Source organism: Eriocheir sinensis, chromosome 21, assembly GCF_024679095.1.
Source record: "Eriocheir sinensis breed Jianghai 21 chromosome 21, ASM2467909v1, whole genome shotgun sequence".
Taxonomy (NCBI): domain Eukaryota; kingdom Metazoa; phylum Arthropoda; class Malacostraca; order Decapoda; family Varunidae; genus Eriocheir; species Eriocheir sinensis.
Genome location: NC_066529.1, coordinates 2,613,795 through 2,638,004, shown reverse-complemented (window position 1 = coordinate 2,638,004; position 24,210 = coordinate 2,613,795). Strand labels below are relative to the sequence as shown.

At 42.7% G+C, this 24,210-nt stretch overlaps 1 protein-coding gene across 4 annotated transcripts in view; it reads right to left on the bottom strand.

The window, feature by feature from the left end:
- Positions 1-4,880: 4,880 nt before the first annotated feature.
- LOC127001508 (uncharacterized) overlaps positions 4,881-24,210 on the bottom strand; it is a 36,396-nt gene continuing 17,066 nt past the window's right edge. For 2 of the 4 annotated variants that reach the window (XM_050866103.1, XM_050866106.1), the window contains exons 2-8: positions 11,873-11,920; positions 10,932-11,057; positions 9,415-9,543; positions 8,467-8,576; positions 8,050-8,170; positions 7,412-7,536; positions 4,881-6,975 (exon numbers count right to left, since the gene is read on the bottom strand). In XM_050866103.1, coding sequence (XP_050722060.1) covers positions 6,696-6,975; positions 7,412-7,536; positions 8,050-8,170; positions 8,467-8,576; positions 9,415-9,543; positions 10,932-11,057; positions 11,873-11,920 — 939 coding nt within the window. In that variant the 3' untranslated portion in view covers positions 4,881-6,695. Of the gene's footprint in view, positions 6,976-7,411; positions 7,537-8,049; positions 8,171-8,466; positions 8,577-9,414; positions 9,544-10,931; positions 11,058-11,872; positions 11,921-15,354; positions 15,517-24,210 lie in introns of those variants that run through there. The other 2 variants (XM_050866104.1, XM_050866105.1) reach the window with 2 other exon arrangements.

Below are 24,210 nucleotides of genomic sequence, written 5' to 3'. Positions count from 1 at the left end.
TGCCTTTTTATTTACTAGGTTATCTGTTAATCGTAAGCTGCGTCAGGCAAGGTTGTGCGATGAATGGTGGAGACAGATAACGTTCCATTTGCCTCTCTGAATGGCTGCAGTGCACTATGGCTCTTTGATGCACTGTCCCAGCCAGCACACACACATGGGGCCCACATGGGATTTCCATGGGTATTGGTGGGATTGGTGGGCATGGGTAGGGGATGGGGAAATGCATGGTTTTCATATGGGACTCATGTGGGTTTCCCACAAAAGTAAATATTTTTCCACAATGCTATAACAGCACAGGAAATTGTCTAAACGACCGAGAAAATTAACCTAGAGACAATTATTAAAAAATGTACACGTGACTTGGCAGACAAATGATTTATGGGTACAACGTGGGACCTATGTGGGTTTCCCACACATATATTATTTCTTTCATTAATACTCCAACAATGAAATATATTGTCAAAACTATTGTAAAATCATCTTGGAGGCAATTCCTTTAAGATTTATATGTTGTCTGGCGGATGAATATGGGTGCAATATGGGACCCATGTGGGCTTCCCACAATGGTATGTTACAACTGAAATGGGTGTACGAGTGCTTAATTGTTTTTGTAGGCAAGGGAAACAGGCAATTGGTGCAGACTGTAACCAAGTCTGCATGGCAATGATATTTTTCGTGGGCTGCCTTGCCGTAAAATCAAAATAACCGTTACGTAATGGTTTTTTTTTTTTTCCGAAATGTTTGAGTAATATTGAAATAAGGCCAACAGATAGTTTACAGACGTATCAGATGATTTCTTCTTGTCGCAATTTGTAAAATTATATATTATCTTGCTTTAAATATTATTTATTAAGCAGGGTTGGAGTAATTACAATTCAAAATCTTAATTACAATTACATTATTAAAACTTTAAATTGTAATTATAATTACAATTATTCATGTGAAGTTCAATTACAATTACAATTACAATAAGAGACAGTCAATTATAATTACAATTATAATTACTCAGCTTCCAACAGTAAGCTTTGGTTGAAAAGAAAAACACTAGCATCGTGCTGTTGTCATTTATTGAAGAGAGAGAGAGAGAGAGAGAGAGAGAGAGAGAGAGAGAGAGAGAGAGAGAGAGGTGGATGTAGGCTAAACGGGTAGGCAGAGGGGGAGGGAGAAGGGGTGGTACAGTAGGTGGTGGGGGCTGGGGGAGTGGTGCTATACATACAGACAGATAAACAGAAAGGGCGGGAAGGGAAATGGAGAAAGGGAATAGGGTGAGGGCAAAGGATGAAGAGCGGGAGTGGGTCGAAAGAAGGAAGAAAGGAGAAGAGAGGGAGAGACATAATGGCACACACAGAGACAGACAGACAGAGAGAACGTCAAAGAAATGAGGGGGTAGGTAGGAGACAGAATGACAGACAGACAGACAAAGAGAGAGGCAGATAGACAAAGAAAGATAGTAGTATGGTAGTATCATAAGTACTACTCACCACTATCAATAAAATATGCCTTCTACTTTCACAGTCATAATACTTGTCACCATTATTATTAATATTACTATCACCAGCATCACCAGATCAGCAATTCAGCATCAATTTTTTTCATAATTATTTCCCTGTTACTGCTATATGATCGTCATCATTATTTTTTTTAACATTACCATCTTGCTATTACTTTCACCATCATTACCACCACTTTACTGTACTACTAGACTACTACTTTCCTATCAGCACAAGCCTACACCTACAGCGATTAACTTTCCAACAAATTAGCCTATTACTATGACACTGGTCACCATCACCACTAATCATTATTATATAATTTCATCATGACATCATCCAATGAACTATCATCACCATCTCAGCTACTACAGTCATCATCATTCATGCATCAGGGAACAGATTACTATACAATGTCTTTCTTACCTTTACAATAGAAAGTCAAGAGGAGGACTTTGCCGTATGACGGTCTAGGAAGCAATGAAATATGTCCCAGACTCCCAGTCCACCAAACAGTTAAAAGTGGACGCGTCTTCTTCTTCTTCTTCTTTAAGGATTCTCCCCCTAAAAAAAGACGCGTCTGATTCTCGTATAACACGTAGGTTGTCCAGTAAGAGTTGCCATACTTCATCATATACAGTATTTACATATTTCCCAGACAGCACACACACATGGGGCCCACATGGGATTTCCATGGGTATTGGTGGGATTGGTGGGCATGGGTAGGGGATGGGGAAATGCATGTTTTTCATATGGGACTCATGTGGGTTTCCCACAAAAGTAAATATTTTTCCACAATGCTATAACAGCACAGGAAATTGTCTAAACGACCGAGAAAATTAACCTAGAGACAATTATTAAAAAATGTACACGTGACTTGGCAGACAAATGATTTATGGGTACAACGTGGGACCTATGTGGGTTTCCCACACATATGTTATTTCTTTCATTAATACTCCAACAATGAAATATATTGTCAAAACTATTGTAAAATCATCTTGGAGGCAATTCCTTTAAGATTTATATGTTGTCTGGCGGATGAATATGGGTGCAATATGGGACCCATGTGGGCTTCCCACAATGGTATATTACAACTGAAATGGGTGTACGAGTGCTTAATTGTTTTTGTAGGCAAGGGAAACAGGCAATTGGTGCAGACTGTAACCGAGTCTGCATGGCAATGATATTTTTCGTGGACTGCCTTGCCGTAAAATCAAAATAACCGTTACGTAATGGGTTTTTTTTGCCGAAATGTTTGAGTAATATTGAAATAAGGCCAACAGATAGTTTACAGACGTATCAGCACAAGCCTACACCTACAGCGATTAACTTTCCAACAAATTAGCCTATTACTATGACACTGGTCACCATCACCACTAATCACTATCACATAATTTCATCATGACATCATCCAATGAACTATCATCACCATCTCAGCTACTACAGTCATCATCATCCATGCATCAGGGAACAGATTACTATACAATGTCTTTCTTACCTGTACAATAGAAAGTCAAGAGGAAGACTTTGCCGTATGACGGTCTAGGTCTCTAGGAAGCAATGAAATATGTCCCAGTCCACCAAACAGGGAAAAGTGGACGCGTCTGATTCTCGTATAATACGTAGGTTGTCCAGTAAGGGTTGCCAGACTTCATCATATACAGTATTTACATATTTAATGTGTCATGGAGCCTACCTGGTACGGCGGCTCCATCAGGTGGATCGTCCTTTTCCGTCATTTTATCATATTCTTTAAAATGAATAGTAAGACACTACTGTTTATCATTTTTACTATTGCCAATATTTTGTTTGTTTGTTTTCTAGTTCAATTTTTGTTCTTTTTTTCATGTCCGATGTTATTTTTTGCCTCCAATTAATGGTTGATCGTGTTCTTGAATATCCTTGGAGTGTGCAGGGAAGGTACTGAATATCAAAATATATTCAGTTGTGACAAATTAAGAAAGTGTAAGATAAATCTAGACTACAGCCGCTATTCGTTGAGTGTGTTCAACGGATGCTGGTGTGGACTCCTCTCATTCTCAGTCACTCCTGGCAGGATCGATCAACTTGCCCCCATCCATGAGCTACGTGGGCGTCCCCTTGGTCTCCTCCACTCACGGTTGTCCCGTACACTAACAACCCAATAAGCAGGACTGACGTGCGGGAAGATGAATGCAAGTGCCATGTAATCATCACAATCTAAATTCAATAATGAATACATTTTCTCTACAGAAACTCTGATTTGGATGACTCCATATATGATTGTCGATTGCTATCCAAGACTAAGATACAAGATACTGGTAGTAGAGCCTATTTATCTTCATTGGTGATTTCGCTGTCCACCATGTTGATGGGCTGAATTCATCCACGACAGGCGGACAGGTCATGGTGCCACACAGGGACGCAGGGCCAGTGTGACATCTGGTATACCAATTCAACTTCCCCAGGTTTCCCCAGGTACCCATTAATTGACCAGTCAGAAAAGGAGGATGAACATCTAGATGGGATGCGCGCCGACTGCCCGGGTCGGGAGTCGAACCCGGGCCTGCTGATTCGTAGCTAGGCACGCTATACCACGGAGGCAGTAGACTTCGATATCATTTTCTTAATCTTTGTTTTCACTTCATCCTATCTACCCGTTCTCATCTCAACTCCCTTTCAATGTACCACCTACACATTATTTTCTTATCCATCCATCTCTTTTTTCCCCCATTGTAACCCTTCTCCATTCTTTCTTCTATAAAAACTTTCTTCCAGTTTCCCATCAGCTAAGCTCTCCTCATCTCAACTCCTTACTCTCCCTACTAGGTATGTTTTCTCATCCATCTAACAAAGCTTTTTCCCAGTTCAAGTTCAAGCTCGTCTGTGCTTCTATCTCTACTTCTGTTTTCCCATCAATCCATCTCCCCTCCTCCTCCTCCTCTTCCTCACACCACGCATCGCTCATCCCATCCGGCCTTCTCTCTCCTCTGCTTCCCCACCACTTTCCTAGTGACTCCGAAAAGGGACAAAGCGAGAAAACATCCATCCAAACTTCTCTCTTTCCTTACCCCCCTTTCCCATTGACTTCGAAAAGGGACAAAACAAGAAAACATCCATCCAGCCTTCCCTCTGTCCTTCCTCCCCTTTCTTATTGACTTCCAAAAGGGACAAAACAAGAAAACATCCATCCAGCCTTCCCTCTGTCCTTCCTCCCCTTTCTTATTGACTTCGAAAAGGGACAAAACAAGAAAACATCCATCCAGCCTTCCCTCTGTCCTTCCTCCCCTTTCTTATTAACTTCGAAAAGGGACAAAACAAGAAAACATCCATCCAGCCTTCCCTCTGTCCTTCCTCCCCTTTCTTATTGACTTCGAAAAGGGACAAAACAGGAGAGGAAAACACCCACCGTACAATTCATCGTTTATTGACTAGCTTTTTGATGCAACACAAAGTAGCGAAAAACAGATGACTAAAAACAAAACAAAAACAAAACAAAACAACATCGTGCTCATAGATAAAACGGTGATCTTTCTTTTTTGTTCTCATTTTTTGTTTGTTTTCCCTCTAAACTACATAACACGAATAAATAACACCCTAATTAGCGTAAAAAAACATCAGATTTAAATAACAATAGATACGGATTAATAAATACTACCTAGTGCTTATAAATACGTAAAACAATTAGGGAATCTAGTCTTTGTATAGTGTGTCGAGAGGATAGCAAATTATCGTAGTCAGGTGAAGGAAGTTGATTGTCCGTACGATAATACCCATGCCGCTGAGTGTGTGTGTGTGTGTGTGCAGATCTGTGTTCGTCAAGTAGTGGTGGTGACGGCGGCAACAGTGGAAGGAAGAGTAAGAGGTGGCAACAGTGGTAGCATCCAAGTGGTATGTATACGATATGCATGTTTGTATGTATATTCGTATGTATATATTGAGTGGTTTTCTGTGCATATGGGAACGTTAAACTGAGGTAACAAGGCCATATCATGTGTGTGTGTGTGTGTGTGTGTGTGTGTGTTGCCAGTTACAGCAAGTCATTCTATCTCTAAATAACTTCCATGTCGTATATTAGTGTACTGGAACCTATTTTAATGATCCACTATGTACTTCTGGTGTGTCTTACCCTTACCCCTCCTAGCCTTATCTCCGCTTTGCTTGTGTGTATAACCCGCCACTTGTTTCCTTTGTGTGGCGGTGGTGGCGCGCGAAGCCGAACCCGCGTTAGAGATCGAAGCATTTGAAGCGCCGAAACAAAAACAACAACAGCAACAACAACAACGCTTTTAATCCGCGTCAAAAGTCTAACCTCTACTTGACATTGTTCTTTATGGTATTCTGTACACTCCCCAAACTCAGTAGTATAGTAAGAAACAAGTGCTTGTCTTTGGAAAACAACCGAAAAAATGGTGTTTATGGAAGCAATCATTATGTCTTTCAGTGGCGTCATGTACTATGTGTTTGTTCCTCTCAAGGCCTTTTTTCCCCTTCTGGCAAGTCCCCCCTTAGAATGCATCTCCTCCAACAATATATGCATTATCTTGTGGGGGGTGCTCCCGTGGTCCCGTGGTAGTCTCGGCCTTGCGCTTCGGCGGGTTGCTAGGGCGTGGGTTCGAGACCTATCCCGTGCCATGGGGGTGGAAAGGTGGGCTCTTTCCGACACCCTCAGCCCCGTTGTTGGGCCTCCTCCTTGTATGAATTGGGTATCTCTCTACCAGCCGTCTGGGGCGTTGCGCGGCATGCACCGCCTTCCTCCATTGGGGTATGTCCCCAACGAAATACCAAAAAACAAAACAAAACAAAACAAAAAAACAATCTTGTGGGCTTAGATCATGGAAGTTTGGGGGTGATGGAGGAGGAGGAAAGAACAGAAGGAAAAAAAGAAGGAAGTGAGTGAGATGAAGGTTCGGGTCGAGGAGGGAGTGTATTTAAAAGATAGAACTGCATGCAAGGGAGGAGGAGGAAAGAGAGAGGAACATAATCAACTGCAGGTATGGGACAGAAGACTTATATCGATAATCAGGAGTAGGAAGAGAAGGAAAGCACGAGGATCAGTAGGAGGAGAGAAAAAGGCATAGGAGGCGAGGGGATAGGATGAGGAGGCGAAGGAGGAGAAAGAGAAGGAAAGGAAAGAAGGAGGAACAGTAGGAGGAGAGAAAAAGGCATATGAGGAGAGAGGGCGGGGTGAGTAGACGAAGGAGGATGAAGAGTTGGGGCAGTCGTTTAGTCACAAGTGCAGTGAGACGCGGGGCAGTAAGGCGGGACGTGATTGCAATTATCCACACACCACTTGTCCATTCCGGGTACATTCTGCCACACCCCCACGGCGCGGCACCCACCAGACCCGCCCCCGCTGCCGCCACTCTGGGTGCTTCTGGCGGTGGTGGTGGTGGGTCGCTGAGTGGGTGGTGGGGTGGTGGAACGCCGGGTGACAGGGATCGTGGGCTGCCTCTGGGTGGTTTTGGTAGTGTCTCCCCCGGTATTCACAGCCGCTGTATCAGTCCTGCGGTAGACACAAGAGCGTTAATGTAGATAAGCCATTTTGTTTTAGTTAATATGGAGGAGATAGACAGATAGATAGGTAGGGATGGATAGATAGAGACAGAGACTAATCGAAACTAAACTAATGTGTATATAGGAGAGATAGATTTCATGAAGAGGTTTTGATAAATGGATAGTTGTTCTAGACGGCAGTGAAGTCATTAATGAGTTACAAGAGTGCTGCTGTTGTGGTTCTAAGGGGAAACGAGAACTGATATATTGTGAGGTTTCAAGAAATTTCGAAGGGGTTCTAAGTAGCTGACGTGGGTTCTACTGGGAGCTGAGGCTGGGCTTTAAAATTATGCTGATACAGATAGATAAATAAGATTGAAACTGAAGGGTATATTTGAGGGATGCTGAAGGAGGAGGTGGGGGTGGGGCGGGGGGATGAGACTTACCATGGGGTTGCTGAGGAGGAGATGGAAACGTCAGCGCAGGCACGGAATTCTTCCTGATTTCCGCAGCCGACCGCCCCCGTGCCGTCCTCACAGATGCCCCAGTTGTTGCCGGCCACGTAGCGCCACTGTAAACAAACCCAAGTGGTCATGGCCGACACACACACACACACACACAGACTGCCAAATTGATGACGTTATTGTAGGTGGTGATATATTTATTTTTCGTGTTCGTGGTGGTTGTAGTGATGGTCGTGACAAGGTGTTGCTTCTGTTCAAAGTGCTGGTGGGTGTTTGTGGTAGTGGTGGTGGTGTGAAGGTGGTAAGGGTGGTCATGGTAATACTGGCTGTGGCTACGATTGTGGTAATATTTAGGATTGATAAGATTACAAAATTAACCTAAGCCAAAGTACTGATAATATGATGCTGAAGGTGCTAGTCATCATTATGTTAGCGGATATCATAACAGTAGTGGTGGTGAACTATTGACATAACGATGATATTAGTGATAGAGACTAAATTGTAATGGATATAACAGTAGTGATAACAATAGATTTAACTGACGTAGGATTCAGTATCAACGACGTAACTCTCAAGGTGGTGATGTTAGGTTAAGATATCAACAGGTGTTCCCCGCTCACCTGGAGGACACACTGGGAGCACGTGAGGCCGGCGGGCAGCTTGAGGGGGACCGTGTATATCCCAACGTTAGGGCCGATGTTGAGGTAGAAGCCGGAGCCGTCATTCAGGGGGAGAGGATGCCTGTCGGGAGGGAAGAACGTGAGGAGGCTGACACACACACACACACACACACACACAGCGATGGTAAAACAGTATAGTCAACTTCGAATCCTGAACATTATTGAGGATTTATTAAACTTCTACGATATTTACTCAAGTACATCCTCCTTTTAGTGTCTAGTGTTATAAGGGCCAACGCAAAGTCTAAACCACCATACACTATACGCTAACAATGCATAAAAATAAACAAAGGATAAACACGATATAACCAGGAAATAAACATGATACAAAGAAGAGGTAATAAACAAAACACTCACTCGTTGAGGCACGTCTGCGAGGCCGCCACCGTCACGTCGTTGTTGGGACAGATTCTGAACTCGAAGTGGCCGAGATGGTTGGCAGTGATTTCCACCTGCACGTTGATGACCTGCCCCCCAAAAAAGTTAATTAGCGGACGAACAGGTATAATTAGCTCACTAGTTAACACAGAACAGGTATGAGTTAGCCGCAGGCGTGAAGGGAGTTAGAGATATATAAACCAGACGTTATTTTGTGTTTTGTGTTTGTAATTTTGCCTACCATGACTCAACCGCCTCCCTCTGTAGTGTTAACCATATGATCCTTGTCTTTAACTTCATGTGGGACTTTCAATGTTGTTTCTCCCTCCGTCTTGGGTAAAGTCGCTAGCACCAGACAGAAGGCCGGATAAGTAGCTACAGTGCTGCCCTCTGCATTACGACTAAGTTTTGAAAATATACCCCACTCAGTACGTAGGCAAAAGGGGAGGAAGGAACAGGTGATCTTGTACTTCATTATGCCCTATTCCTATTAATACTCGCTTACTATATACATACCGCGATTCATCTGCCCTATTACCCACTCCCTATGTTTTTACGGATGTACAGTGCTGCCCTCTGCATTGAAATAAGTATTGAAAGTATACCCCACTCAGCATGTAGGCAAATGGCAAGGAAGGAACAGGTGAATTTGTACTCCATTATTCCTCCATTCTTATTCTCGCTTACTACATTCCGCGGTTCATTTGCCCTATTACCCGCCCCCTTTTTCTTGTCTTCGTTGATACCCTACGGCCCTGTCCACCCAGCAGTGAATGGGTACCAGGTATTAATCGGGGGTTGTGTCCCGTCTCCTGGGGTCTGTTCCCTTCTCCTATAATTCCTTCCCCTCCTGTCCCTCTCCGGCATATGGCCACAGATGTTGCGCCGACTGAACGAAACTTTCCAACTTTGTCTTCGTTGCCTCACCTGCCCCTCGCTGTAGTGCCGCACGATGGTCCCCGTGGCGTACAGTCCCCCAGCCTCGTGTTGCCGCGGGTTAGCGTCCCACTTGTCGCCGCAGATGCCACACTTGCCGCCCATCTGCTCCCATTGGAACTGCGGGAGAAGGAGGGAGAGGGTAGTAACGGTGGTAAAGGTGAAGGTTAGGAATGCACAGGAAGAACAGATACCAGGATACCTCTTGGTCTATAGCGAAGGTGAAGGTGGTGGGAAAGATCCTAGAGTTATGGGATATTCGATACGAGATAAAGCCTTGACTCTATAGTGGCGAAAACCAATAGAAAGGTGAATACATAGGAACACATAGGAAGAACAGATACCAGGATACCTCTTGGTCTATAGCGAAGGTGAAGGTGGTGGGAAAGATTCAAGAGTTATGGGATATTCGATACTAGATAAAGCCTTGACTCTATAGTGGCGAAAACCAATAGAAAGGTGAATACGTAGGAACACATAGGAAGAACAGATACCAGGAAACCTCTTGGTCTATAGCGAAGGTGAAGGTGGTGGGAAAGATTCTAGAGTTATGGGATATTCGATACGAGATAAAGAAGGTGAATACGTAGAACACATAGGAAGAACAGATTTTAGGGATATTCGATACGAGATAAGCCTTGACTATAGTATACCTCTTGGTCTATAGTGGCAAGTATTCTAGAGTTTAAGGATATTAGATACATAGATAAAGGCTTGAGGCTCTGTTGATATAGCTAAAACCAATATAGAAAAGTACCGAAGAAAACGTGAAGGAATAGGTCATTTTTTGCCATTCTACGGTGTTTTTAATCTCGATGTTATGAGGGATATCTTAATGGCGTGTTATTTTTTTTTTGTTATTAGATTATCTTTATCCATTGTAGCTGCGTTTCCGCTGGGAAGAATATAATGTCCTCTTCTTTTTTTCCTTCTCCGTTCCCTTCCTCTTTCTTATCCATTTCTTTCTTTTTCTTCCCCCATTTTCTCTCTTCTAAGTTATGTCTCCCATCTCATTCTCCTTCCTCTCCGCCGCCTATTCGTTCCTTCTCCGTTTTCTTCCTCTTTCTTTTCCATTTCTTCCTTTTTCTTCTCTCCCTTTTCTCTCTTCTAAGTTATTTCTCCCATCTCATTCTCCTTCCTCTCCGCCGCCTACCACCATCACGAGGCATCTCATCCTCCCTTCTTTCTCCTCCTCATCCTCCTCATATATCCCCTCCCTCTCCCCCTCCTCCTCTTCTCCCTCCTTCTTTCTCCTCTACATCCTATTTTCCCCTCCTCCTCCTACTTCTCCTATTTCCCCTCCCTCTTCTTCTCCTTTCTTCTTCTACTCCCCTCTCTCTCCCTCCTTCTCCTCTTCCTCTTATTTCCCCTCCCTCTCCCCCTCCTTCCTTCTCCTGCTCCTCCTTTTACCCTCCTACTCCTTCTCCACATCCCTTCTACTCCTGTTTTTTCCCGCTTTCTCCTTCTCCTTCTTCATCCTCATTCCTTTACTTCCCCTTCCAACTTACGCTGAGTCCGCCGCAGAATCCCTGGTTGTCATTGTAGTCTGGAGGCGTGTCGAATCCGTAGCGCCAGGCGGAGGCTCGGGAGGGAGGCTCGATGAGGCGCCCGTGGCCCTGACAGCTGCCGGACCACTGAGGGTAGAGGAGAAGGATGTCGGGGGTCAGTGTGAGAGATGATGGTGGGGGTAACGGTAGGATGAGGAGGGTATGGTGATTAGGATGAGGAGAAAGAGGAGTGGTAATCGTAGTTGTATTATTATTATTATTATTATTAGTAGTAGTAGTAGTAGTAGTAGGAATAGGAGTAATGATAGTAGAAGTTGTTGTTGGTGTCTTAGCGGTAGAAGTTACATTATTATTCAATGAAGTGGCATTTGAAGGAGTTATACCGCTGGAGGTGAAGAAGGAAGGAAGAATGAATGAATGAATAAATGAGTGAATGAATGAATGAAGGAAGGAGTGAAGGAAAAAAAAGACAAAAAGGCAGGAAGATATGAAAATCGATGGACAGAAGGAAAGAAAGACCAAAGGAAGGAAGGAAAAAACCAGGAAGGAAAGAAGGAAGGGAGGAAGAAAAGTAAGACAAGAAGAAAATAAAAAAAAGAACGGAAGGAAAGGAGATTCATACGAGTGCGGATATACAATACATGGGACAGTGTATATAACTATGTGCTTTGATTAAGTATTGTTTGATAGCAGAACTGTAATGTGTGGGATGTTGTTGTTCTATGCGTAACTTATACAGACTGCAGTGGAAACAACTATGAGGAAAACACTATGAAGAAATTTAACAGAATATGATAAAAACAACAACATATACGTGTGTGATAAAATGGTTCAAAAAGGAAATAATAATAAAGAAAAAATTGCTTGGCTTTTTAGGAATAACGTAAACAAGAAAGACTGACAAGCGAAACGAGAAAGAAACAAAACAAATGATAACTTACCGCAACCACCAGCGCCACCACAGTCCAGAACCACAATCGCACGCCCATCTACAAAAAAAGAAAAATAGTCAGTCAGTAAACCAGTTAGTCAGTCACTCAGCCACTCAGGAAACCAAGGGGCGCAAAGGATATAACCAACTATGCGACCCCGCGGCTCACAAAGGATGTTAGGCTTGACTGACAGTTTTACAATAAGGCATAAAGTCTCGCATCATCCAACCTCTCGGGCTCTTGTTACGACCGTTGTTGAAGGCCTCAGAGTAGATGCGTTAGGTTGTCATGAGTGTTTTTCCCATTCACAGCGCCTAAAACTACGAAAAGGCGAGCGTCTAGAAAAAAAAATTACTCCCTTGTTAATTAAAAAGAAGCGTGACTATTCTTTTTCCCAAACTACCTCCAGGCTCAAGAAACCCCCCATGTAAACCCCTACAACTTCCACGAGAGCCATTTCAAGTAGATGGGGTAAGGTTTCGAGGACTTTGATGACATGGGCTAAGAGTCCCGGGCCGGTAGAGGGCAGCACGTGGACAGGGCAAGGACAGAAGGGTAAAAAAAGTTGCTTCCTGTCTTTCTCTCAGTGTGTGTGTGTGAGTCAGCGGGGATGTTACTCGAAGGCCCGGCGTTAAGGCGTATCACAAGACCTCTTTGCTTTGTGCCCCGGGGTCGTGACAACTGTTTCACCTTGAGATAACCCAAGTGACGAAACGACGGGTCACAGGAAGCCTACGGAAGCACGCGCTCGGAGAGTTCGTCACGTGCGGAAGACTTGAGACAAAAGAATGCGTGGCCGCGAAGATACATGTCAGTGGTGGTGGTGATGGCTTTGCGGCGACGGGTAACAGAACTCTTGACTAAAAGGGAGCTAAACATATTGGAAGGAGAGTAATGGAAGCCAAGAAAGCATAAGTGAATGGAGATGAAATATGTATACGAGATAGCGATGTCTTTGTGGTGGCTTGTAACACTGTAGGTCATAATTCTTAAACATTTCGGCACCACACAGTTGGCAATGCTTTCGTGTGAGTTTCAGGGATTTCCAGGGACAGTTTTATGACCCTGGTGGTAGTTTCATTATCCCTTTCTACCATGAACTAAAAGAAAAACTTATTTGAACCCTATTGATCTCCTGCTCGGTCTGTATAAATAGTTAATGCGAGAGGTGGAAGCGTCTAAATGTACCGATCACAGAACTTTTGACTGGAAGGAGACAAGACATATTGAAAGGACAGAACACTGGGAATGAATGAATGAATGAATGAATGAAGGAAGGAAGAAAGGAAGAAAAAAAGAAAAAAAGGCAGGAAGATATGAAAATGGATGGACGGAAGGAAGGAAAAAGCAAGGAAGGAAAGAAGGAAGGGAGGACGGAAAGAATAACTGATTGGAAATGAAATACGTCGGAGATAGTGATGGCCGTGTGGTGGCGAGGAACATAACTCTTGAAAGGAAACTAAACTGAATTCGAAAGGACAAGCCAAGAAGTCAGAACGTAAAACAGGACTATATGAAAATTAAACATGAACGATTAGACCGAGAATCTCAAGACGAACATGAGAGGAAGTGATGGGTTTGTGGTGACGGATAACATAACTCTTGACCGGAAGGAAACGGGACTAAAACTGGAACGTCAAAAATGCTGAAGAAGGAGTCCGTTAACAATAACTGTAGGAAAACTCGATATGTGCGGATGGGTCACGATGAGAAAACAAACAAACAAACACACATAAAAGGCGAGGCTTCTTTGTAACGCATGACAGAGCGATGGACGGAAGGAAAAACAAACATCTGAGAAGGGTCACACAGGAAGCCTACCAAGCATAACTTTGGAAAATAAAATAAACATGCATAGGCGGATGAGATACTGTGATGGAAAATAAAAACTAAGTAAAAGTCAAGCATCCAGAAAGAAAATAACATACTCCCTTGTTGATTGAAGAGAAGTGTGAATATTATTTTTCTTAGTTTTCGAAATGTATCATAGAAATCCTATAGTACAGTAACAGCTGGGATAATTACGTCCAAACTTACTAACAGGCAATCGTCTAGAAAAAAATACTCCCTTGTTAAATAAAGAGAAGCGTGACTACTTTTTTTCTTAGCTTTCAAAATGTATTACAGAACTCTTACAGTGCAAAAGCTGGAAGAGTTACGTCCAAACTCACCACAAGGCAAGTCTCTAGAAAAAAATTACTCATGTTAATTAAAGAGAAGAGTGACTATTCTTTTTCTTACATTACTGCTGAGAAAAAAGGAGCTTGCGAAGTGTATCACAGAAATCTTATGCTGTAAATGCTGGGAAAGTTACGTATGTGTGGCGGAGCTGCGAGAAAACTGATTGATTGATTGGCCGAGATAAAACACCGCGGCGCCGCAGCATCAAGGGTCCGGCCAGTAAAAGATATACTAATCCCTTCAGAAATTTCGGTTGTTTCATTAACACTAAACCGTTGACTGAGATAACAGAACTCTCGAAATGACGAACCAATGTCCAAAAGATTAAACAAACGCCGGGAAGATCAAAAATGATAAAGACAAGCAAACATACAAGTGTATAAAGAAAGATAGAAAGAAAAAAGAAAGGAGCACAATGCAAAAATCAAGGGAGCAGCAAGACCTGTTGTTTGTTTTGAAGGGACTGATAACGTCGCTGCCAAACTAGAACACAAGGATCAGACTCTCCCTAATGAATCATATACTGGACTTCCCCAAACATTTCAGGGCTTACACAACCACTGGATAAGGCTTTCGTAAAGGTTGTGTTAGTATTTCCATGGGTAGTTGTATAAGCCTATTTTTTCTTTACATCAGAGGAAGAGGGTAATCAAACAAACAAAGAAACAAACATAAACAAACAAACAGACAGACAAATGCCCGCTAGTCGCCGCTCCTATAAAGAAAAAAAGAACGAAGTGGCAAATAAGAAAGGTCAAAATGTGCACCATGAATGTGAAAATGCTCATGAGAACCCGACTCTAGTCTATGTTGTGGCCTTTGGAAATATCAGATGTGAGAAAACAAGCTCAAAACCGAAACACGGAAGACTCAAGAGCGTACCGGAAGAACAGAACCAAGGCCAAGAGACAACCGTATCATCTTGACCTCGAGATATTTAGATGCATATTAAATCATGGAAAACAAAACAAAACAAGGTCAGTATTGCCACGCTGAGTCTTGCCTTAATTTATGCGTAAGTAAATAAAGGCGGTTAAGCTATACACGGCAAGGAAAGGAAAACGAGGACAAGAAGCATATTGGGAGAAACAAACAAAACGCAATGCTAGTGGTTTAGTTATGGCGCTCCGAGGATGAGTGAAAAAAGAATGAACCACAAAACATAAAAAAATAAAGAAAGAAAGAAAACCAGATGTCAGGATAGTCTAGGAGGAAGAAAAATGAGTGTAGCAGTAGCATAGTAGTAGCAGTAGTAGTAGTAGTAATAGTAGTAGTAGTAGTGGTAGTAGTAGTAGTAGTAGAAACAATACCTCGCTAAGTCTGAGTGAGGGAATGACTACAAGCTCTTGGTGTTACGTCTCAGAGTTTACGGAGTCCTTGGGGTAGGCAGACTGGCACACTGTGAGTCTCCCTTCCTATGCAGATGCCTCCGCACTGACCCTCGAGAGTGCCGGTGCTTGGTTATATGACATGCTCGTGACGTCAAGGCCGGGCGAAGCGGATATGCTGGGTGGGTGAGGTGCCCGCGCGGGGTGTGATGCGGCGGGATGGGAGCAGCTGTGGTCCTCCCATGTGCCTCTTCCCGGCGCGCGGTGCGGAAAGTATCTCGCCAGGTGTGATTAGTTAGCGGCGACAAGGTATACGAGTCAGGGGAACGTTTTTTTTGTTTTTGTTTTTTTGTTTTTTGTTTGTTATTTGTGTTGTTTTGAAGATTGTCCTTTATTTGTTGTTTTTATCATTATTTTGTTGTTTTCTTCTTTTTCTTCTTCTTATTATTTTTAGTCTTCTTCTTCTTCTTATTATTATTATTTTTATCGTTGTTTGCTGTTTGTTGTTTGTTGTTGTTGTTGTTGTTGTTGTTGTTGTTGTTGCTGTTGTTGTTGTTGTTGTTGATGCTTTTGTTGTTCTTCCTCATTTTTTTCCTTCTATTTCTCTCCATGTTTTATTATTATTATTATTATTATTATTATTATTATTATTATTATTATTATTATTATTATTATTATTATTATTATTATTATTATTATTATTATTATTACTATCATCATTATCATTATTACTATCATCATCATTTATGTAACTCTTATCTTACTTTGCATCAGAGATAAAAATAAAGTGAAGCAATTCTATTTTTATTTGGAAGTGTCTTTTTTCACGTCAAGGATGAGTGGGAAGACGAGATAAAACACTGCCTTGGGACATGAGGTGACAACACTTCGTAGATAATAATAGATAACATTATATTGCTGGGACGTTGGATAATACTGAATCGATACGTATTAACATTCATTACCATCCGTCCTTCTCCTTTGTCGAGTTCTCTTTTGCAGCAGGAGAATGAATCAGCCAGTCAGTCAACCTATCAATGGACATTCATTATACGGCGAGGTGAACAACGTCACATATCGTCATCTTCGTAAGCAAAGCGCCAAAGTCATTATTGTCTACTATTCATTAATTCAGAAAAGAACTGGCATTATCTCATTTGGCTTAAGATTTAGGCAGAAATGAAAAGGCCAATTCTAGAACACTCAAACCCTGCCTGAATAACGGAGGCAACTGTACAGAAAAGGGCATCACATGTTGAAAAAAAGATGTAAACAAAAACCTGGAAATCGCTGAAAAATAACTTAGGCGATTATTTTATGAGGGTGACGATATGGTAGGTAATAATACAGTGAAGTTAATTACGCTACTATGTGAATGCGGGGAGATACTTTCTGAAGAGCTAATATTTTTCTTATCCCTTTTCTCTTCTTTTTCTTATGCCGCACAATAAAGCAATAAACCGCTAGACAAAAGAACGGCAGGATGGAAAAAAAAAGGAAACACGATGAGATTTGAATTCCAAGAAAGGATTGAAAATAATCTATACGGAAAACGGATGTGTTGGCGACAATGTTTTTTTTTTCTTTCCTTCATTTTTTTCCCCTTTTTTGGTACAAGGAGGCAAACCGCTCGACAGAAGAACAGCAGGATGGAAAAAAGAAACACGATGATATTTGAATAACAAGAAAGGATTGAAAATAATCTATACGGAAAACGGATGTGTTGGCGACAATGTTTTTTTTTATTTCCTTCATTTTTTTCCCCTTTTTTGGTACAAGGAGGCAAACCGCTCGACAAAAGAACAGCAGGATGGAAAAAAAAAGGAAACACGATGAGATTTGAATTCCAAGAAAGGATTGAAAATAATCTATACGGAAAACGGATGTGTTGGCGTATTTCTTCATGCACGACAATATTTTTTTTCTTTCTTTTCTACATTTTTTCCTTTTCACGACAAGGAGGCAAACTGCGAGGCATCAGAACGACGGGATGTGAAGGAGAGACAAACGACAATGTTCCTCTTTTTCTTTCTTTTCTACATTTTTTCATTTTTATAACAAGGAGGCAAACTGCGAGGCATCAGAACGGCGGAATGTAAAGAGGAGAGACAAGGGTATGCGGCGTGGGTGTTGGCGGTCTCGTGTCGGTGGCAGTGAACGCGACTCTTGTTGAAATCACCCCGCGCGTCACGCCTGTTATCTTGAGTCCGTTCCCGAGTGAGGCTTAAAGTTCGGTGCGTGTACGGAAACGCCGCTGATGACAGGACCTCCTCCAGCTGCCTTATCTCTCACGGTCTGCCAAGGCGATGATAATGACGATAACAAAAAAGTTCATTTATCACATCTAACGAGTGATTATTTTTTCTCAACACCTCTTTGTCGGTGATGTGAATTTGTTAGAGATACACACACACACACACACACAAAAAGGACGCTGGTTTTGATGTTTGTGCAGCTAAATATGACAACGAAGTAAATGAAAGAGTTAAAGTTTTAGGTAAATGAGCAATTCCACGTGCCTCCTACCTTTGTTTCATGATATTTACCTTATTAAAGTGTCACAAATTACTCACGTTACGTCAATACCATCGTGGCACAAAGAGGGGGGCGCGGTGTTCCCATATACACACACCATTGCCGAAAGATGCTCGTACAGAAAACACGAATAAATGTGGGAAAATATATTCGTTCGGGTGACGCCATTCTATAATTGGCTATGTATCTCTATCCTCTAAAATCTAAATAGTAATCCCATATAATCACTATCGTCTAAATGATGAAAAAAAAGGAAAAGTAACATCAGCTAAGAGTTCATATCTTTAGAAAATTGTCAAATATCAAGTTTATGTACTAGTAAATTCAAAACGGCTGATGAATTACGATTTACAGTGGATTTGAAATATTTGAAATAGCTACGCAGGCTCGAAGTTTTATCATAGTGACGGTTATGCCAAAATATCCACGAATTGATGCATCAGATTCTATGACTTTAGTATGGTAGCCTTGCAATAACGGACTCGCTTAGTGCGGTGCCAGGCCGAATGTGCATCTGGTCCCGCACGACTTGACTGACACTTCTACACTCCTTGCTGCTCTCCGTCCGCCCGCATTCACCTATTTCCGTAAACCCAGTGCTGTGCGTGTGTTCATCGTCTCGCTCGGGAGTCTTTCAAAGTGCTGTTCCCCGTTCTCTACACAAAACAAACCGTTCACAACACGCCCGAATGAAACCTACATCAGTGACATCGTATTTGCACTCACCACATAACCGCTAAATCAGTTCCCTTCATCCACCGCTCTCTTCGCAAACCAGCTCTTGCCAATGGCTTTACTGTATATCTGAATGTGTGAAGCTTGTAACCTGCCATGTACTCACGCCCAGCAGCAGCGGTGACATGCGTGGGTGTGTGCTGCGCGTCGGGTTCTTCCGCAAATGAATACCACCAGCAAGCCTTCTCCGTGTGTCTGCTTGGGGGAGTACATGTGACCAACAGGTTCCAGAGAAGTATATCATCTTCCTTGCCAAGTGATAATAAACTCGTTTCGGTCAGACAGGCATGAAAAAAATATGCGTCATTCGGCTCCTCAACGTCAAATCGCTCATCCTTATTGACAGGACGAAATAAACTTGTTCCCTGTAACCCGCCATGAAATAAAAGGCATCGGAAATCTTGATGTAATTTCCTTGACGTCTTTGCCCCCCCTCCTCTCCTTCCCGCTCCCGCTTTGCCAATACTATCTGTTTGTGTATCAGCGCGGCGAATATCTTGATCAGCTTCAGCGGAGGGTGACGGACGGGCGAAGAGAGCGAGGTGTCTGTCCAGGTGTCACTAATGGTTGTTGCTTGTTGGCTGCATGCCCTTCCCTTCCGGCGCTGCTCCCCCTCCGTTCAGGCCCCCGAGCAGCGCCGTTAATGGTGACGATTTTATTAGTGGTCGAAATTTCCCGATAAGCGAGGGCGTGAAAGCAACAAATAACTGTACACAAGGATTGACTTTTTTATATTGTGATGATTTGATAATTTTTGTAATGGGCGACGCTGCGCAGTGGGCAATGAGGTGAAGGCAAAGTAAGATTAGTGTAGTGATTTTTCTTTTTTGCATTGTTGTGACTTGCTGGTGAATTTTTGAAGTCAAGGTTTTCTCTTCAGTAACACGCGACGCTGCACCTTTTTTTTTTTTTTTAATAAGCGATGTTTCATAGAGGGCGATGATTATACTTTATTGAAGACAAAGGTACCGTGCGAAAAGAATGAAAGAGGAGGTGGAGAACAATGAAGATAAGTGCAGGAGATGAGAATATAGGTAATAAAAGAGAGGTCAACAGCGAAACAAAGAGAGGGACGAGAAAGAGGACTGATCAAAGGGGACGTGAAAAGAAAAAAACAAAATCAACAGAGTAACAATCATTAATGACTTTGAATGACCGGAAGAGCAAAAAACACGTAAACTGAAGTGGTAGTAGGAATGATTAGACGATGTTGGATTCTGTGAAGCTAACTGTAATGATGATGAAGATGATGGTAATGGTGACGAGGAAAGTGGAAGAAGAAGCAGGACATTTGGAGAGGGTAGAGATGGATTTGATGGTAAAGGCTCAAGTGGAAGGAGGGGTGGAGATGATCGAGACTTAGTTGGTTATGAAGAGTGAAGTGGAAGAATAGGAAGAGGCTGTAGATGTTGAGTTGATGTAGAAAGAAACGGATGATGTAGAGAAAGGCGTTAGAGGTTTTGTTGATGTAAAGAAGGATACGGTTGATGTATAGAGAGACTACAGATGTTGAGTTGATGTAGAGAAAGATAGTTGATGTAGACAGGTAGATAGAACGATGTAGGCGGTAGATGTTGAGATGTTGAAAGAGGCAGTAGATGTTGAGTAAAGATTGAAGTAGAAAGAAAATGAAGAGGTGGTTATGAATGAATTAGTGATAAAAGTTCAGATAAAGTGGAGGTGGGCGTGATGAAAAGTGCATAACTTGAGCCAAAACAACACACAATAGCCTATCATCTCCATTATTGCCCCTCAGAGGATGGTGGATTCGCAGTCTTCATAAAAACTCACCAACAAAATCAGTTAACTCAAGAGGCAAGGAAACACGTGCTTCTTACAGCTGTTAATGACTTTGTTCACATGAAGCATTATGCATCATGTTAACGAGGGAGATAAGGGGAAAGAGGAAATGCATCGAATTACTGAAGAAACCAAAAAAAATTAAGATATCTCGCATTTATCTCTTATAACCTGTGTTGCCTTAATATAATGCTTCGACAGCTGTGAATAAGATAAAAATTGCGAGTGTAGACAAGTGATTAAGGTGAAGAAATCCAGCTTCGATGAGTTAAGACCGCAAATAGATAGATAAATAGATAAATATAGGTGTAATCACTACCCGGATATGTATTTAGTTGTAATTTCTTTGTATATTACTACTACTACTACTACTACTACTACTACTTTTCCTCCTCGTCCTCGTCCTCCTCCTCCTCCTCCTCCTCCTACTACTACTACTACTTTCACTATTACTGAATGAAAGTGGAAGTGAGGAAGGGAAAGGCAATGACGGGTTAAAGGTAAATCCCGCCCGTTACATCCACCACTTCCGATGGGTCACAAATTAACGTTGAGTCCATTGACACTCTCCGCTGACCTGTTTGTGTTATGTACTTTCTATTTCCCCCCTTGCGAGAGTTCCCGTTAATGTATGTGTGTGTGTGTGTGTGTGTGTGTGTGTGTGTGTTAAAGGGGCCTCTTGAGCGACCTTTGTCCGTTAGTGACGCAAGCGAATTTTTTTTCCTTTTGTTGTTGATTAGTTTATTCATGTATCTATTTATTAAGCAGGTCGGTTAATATATTAGATAGTTAGTTGGGTGGTTAAAATGTTAGGTAATTAGTTCGTGAAGAAAATAGTTTGTTTTTAGTTAGTTAAACAGTTAGTCAGTTAGTCATTTATTTAGGTATGCATGTTTTTATATAGTTGTTTAGTTAGTTCGTTAGTTAATTGGTCAGATAGTTAGTCAGTTAGTTAGCAAGTCCGTAAGTCTGTCAATGTTTTAGATAATCATATAAATCAGTCAGCTATATAATTAGTTAGTCAGCTATTGAGTTAGTATAATATTCTTCCCTTGTCTGAGCTTTTCATCTCTTTATAATATATCTATTTTTTATTCCTTCTTGAACTTACCTACTGTTTAATATAATGTCCACCTAATATTTATCTTTCGTTAACTTTTTTCCCCGGTGGGTATCAGTGTATCTAACTTTTTGCTATGTTATGAATACCAGTTTCATTCGTCGTTACTGTTACATCATGCGGAAGGGGAAGAAGTCTTAGGAAAGGAGTGAGAGGAAACGGACAAGTGAGGAAGGAAGGGAGACAGGATAAGGAAGAGAAAGAGAGCGAGAGTGAGCGAGGGTATGAGGGTAAGGTAGCAGTTCAGTGATTCACTATACATCCGCTGCAAGGGAGAGGCAGAGGGGATAGAGGGAAGAAAGGAGAGCAAAGGACAGGAGGTGAGGAAGTCCTGCCACTCACTCAAATAAACAAACTCTCCCATACAAACCTCAAGAGGGAAAGGGAAGTATAGGTGTGGGTGTGTTGAGAGTGTGGGAAAGGGGAGTGTTACCGTGGGCGTGGGCGTTGAGGGAATGGTGAATCAAGGATGAGAAGGGGTAGGATGGGGTGTATATGGGGCCTGCGTGGGAGTGTGTATGGGAGTATAGTGGAAAGAAAGGAATGGGGTGAGAGAGAGCAGCGTTAGTGTAGGCGTGGGGGTGGAGGGAGGGGAGTGGGCAATCGAAGGTAAGGGAAGGTAAGGTAAGGTAAGGTAAGGAAGGAAAGTAAGGAAGGTGTTGGGTGAAGATGAGCCAATGTGGGAGTGTGTGTAAGGTAAGGTAAAGGAAGGGGCATACGTTATAGCCGTGCGTGACCTCAGTGCTCATCTCCGTCACACTTGCCCTTGAGTCTGTGCTGGGTAAAAGAAGAAGGTTATATAAGAGCGTATAGGAGAGAAAGAACGTAAGGGAGGACAGTGTATGCTTTATAATCGGCAGTTTCCTTCGTCTTTACACTTATTTCTTAGTAATTTTCATCTTCGGCTATTTTTGGCGTGGAAACTCGCGGAGAAGCTTGACCAATGACTAAACAGCTCTAAGATAGACACAGACACGTCAACTCCCACGCTGCTAAGTAACCTGGACAACCTTCCGATACCCTACGCCCCTGCCCACCCAGCAGTGAATGGGTACCAGGTATTAATCGGGGGTTGTGTCCTGTCTCCTGGGATCTGTTTCCTTCTCCTATAATTCCTTCCCCTTCTGTCTCTCTCCGGCATATGACCACAGATGTTGCGCCGACTAAACGAAACTTTCCAACTTTCCAACCTGGACAACCCCAAGAAACAGAACGTCACTAGCGGCGATAAGACAAGACTGAATTCCATAGTTCGGGAGCCAGCGATAAGGAGAGGTAACGCGCTTCCTCCGCGGCTTAAACATGACTCATACGCGATTCACGCCATTTCCTTACTTAAGAGAATCATAATAAAGTGTCCCATGAAGGTTCTTGTTGTTCCTCGTTGGCTAAAGCATGACGTATAGGCTTCCCGGCATTTCCTTTGCTTAGAAAAATAATTGTTGTGGTATTAAGGGCCATAAATTCGGGGGTGGGGGTGGGGTGAGGGGGCTAGGGGAACTATACCCCCCAATGCTTTCTATATATTAAATACTTTAAAAAAAACTTACCCCAGCTACGCATGCTCGGCTCGCTTGCCCCCCCCCCCCCCCCCTTATACGCATGAACCTACAGTATGATGCCCTCTAGCACCCCCCAAAAAAATAGTCTACCCAAAAACCGGGCCTCGTGTTAATCCCTGCTCATTTCCCGGTCCAGTTTCTTGGTTGTGTCTTTGTTGTTGCTTTTCCTCCTCTAGTTCTTGTCCTTGTCCTTGTCCTTGTTTCTTCGCATTCTTCTTGTTCTTGTTACTTGTGATCTTGTTTCCATTCACTGTGTCCTTTTTGTTCCTGTTCTTTTTCTTTTCTCTTCTTAGTAATATGATCTCATGTTCAAGTGGGGTCGGTGTTGTGTATAAGCCTCTTTCACTGTAGTCTGTTTTGTACTATTTGTTCGTTGATGTTTTTGCCTCTGACGTTTTCCTTTACACAAACTCCCCATCACTTCTTCGGACACTATTTTGCCCATTACTTCTACTCTCATAACTTGCCTTCACACATCCCACTCTTTACTTCATCATATGTCCTGTTTCGCTCCTTGTACTTAGAATCCCCTGAGGTAATTAAATGATTCCTACAGTGATCATGATTCGGGAGGGGGAAGAGAGGAGACCATGATGCTGGAGGGAAGGGAAGGAGAGGGAAGGAAGGGGAAGAGGGAGCAAGCAAAGGGAGGAGAGGGGAACCTGGAAGTGGAAGGGAAGGGAAGGTCTAGGCAGGAAAGGGAAGGGGAAGACCAAGGCAAGGGAGAGGGTAGGAAAGGGGATGTAGGGTCAGACTAGGACCATGGAAGAGGATGGAAAAGGAAGGGAAAGGCAAAGACAGGGAAGGGGAAGTGAGAGGGGGACAGGAGAGAGAAAGGAGGTTAAGGAAGAGAACTAGACCATAGAACAGGGAAGGGAGAGGGTAGAGAAAGGGAAATGCATAGGTCAGACTAGGACAAGGTAGAAGAAGAGAGGCCTTGTCATGGAGGAGGAAGGAAAAGGCAGGGAATGGGAAAGGGGAAGGAGTGGCAAGGAGAGAAGGGGACAAGAGAGAGAAAGGAGGTTAAGGAAGGGAACCAGGTCATAAGGCAGGGAAAGGAGAGGGTGGGAAGAGGATGGCTGTCAA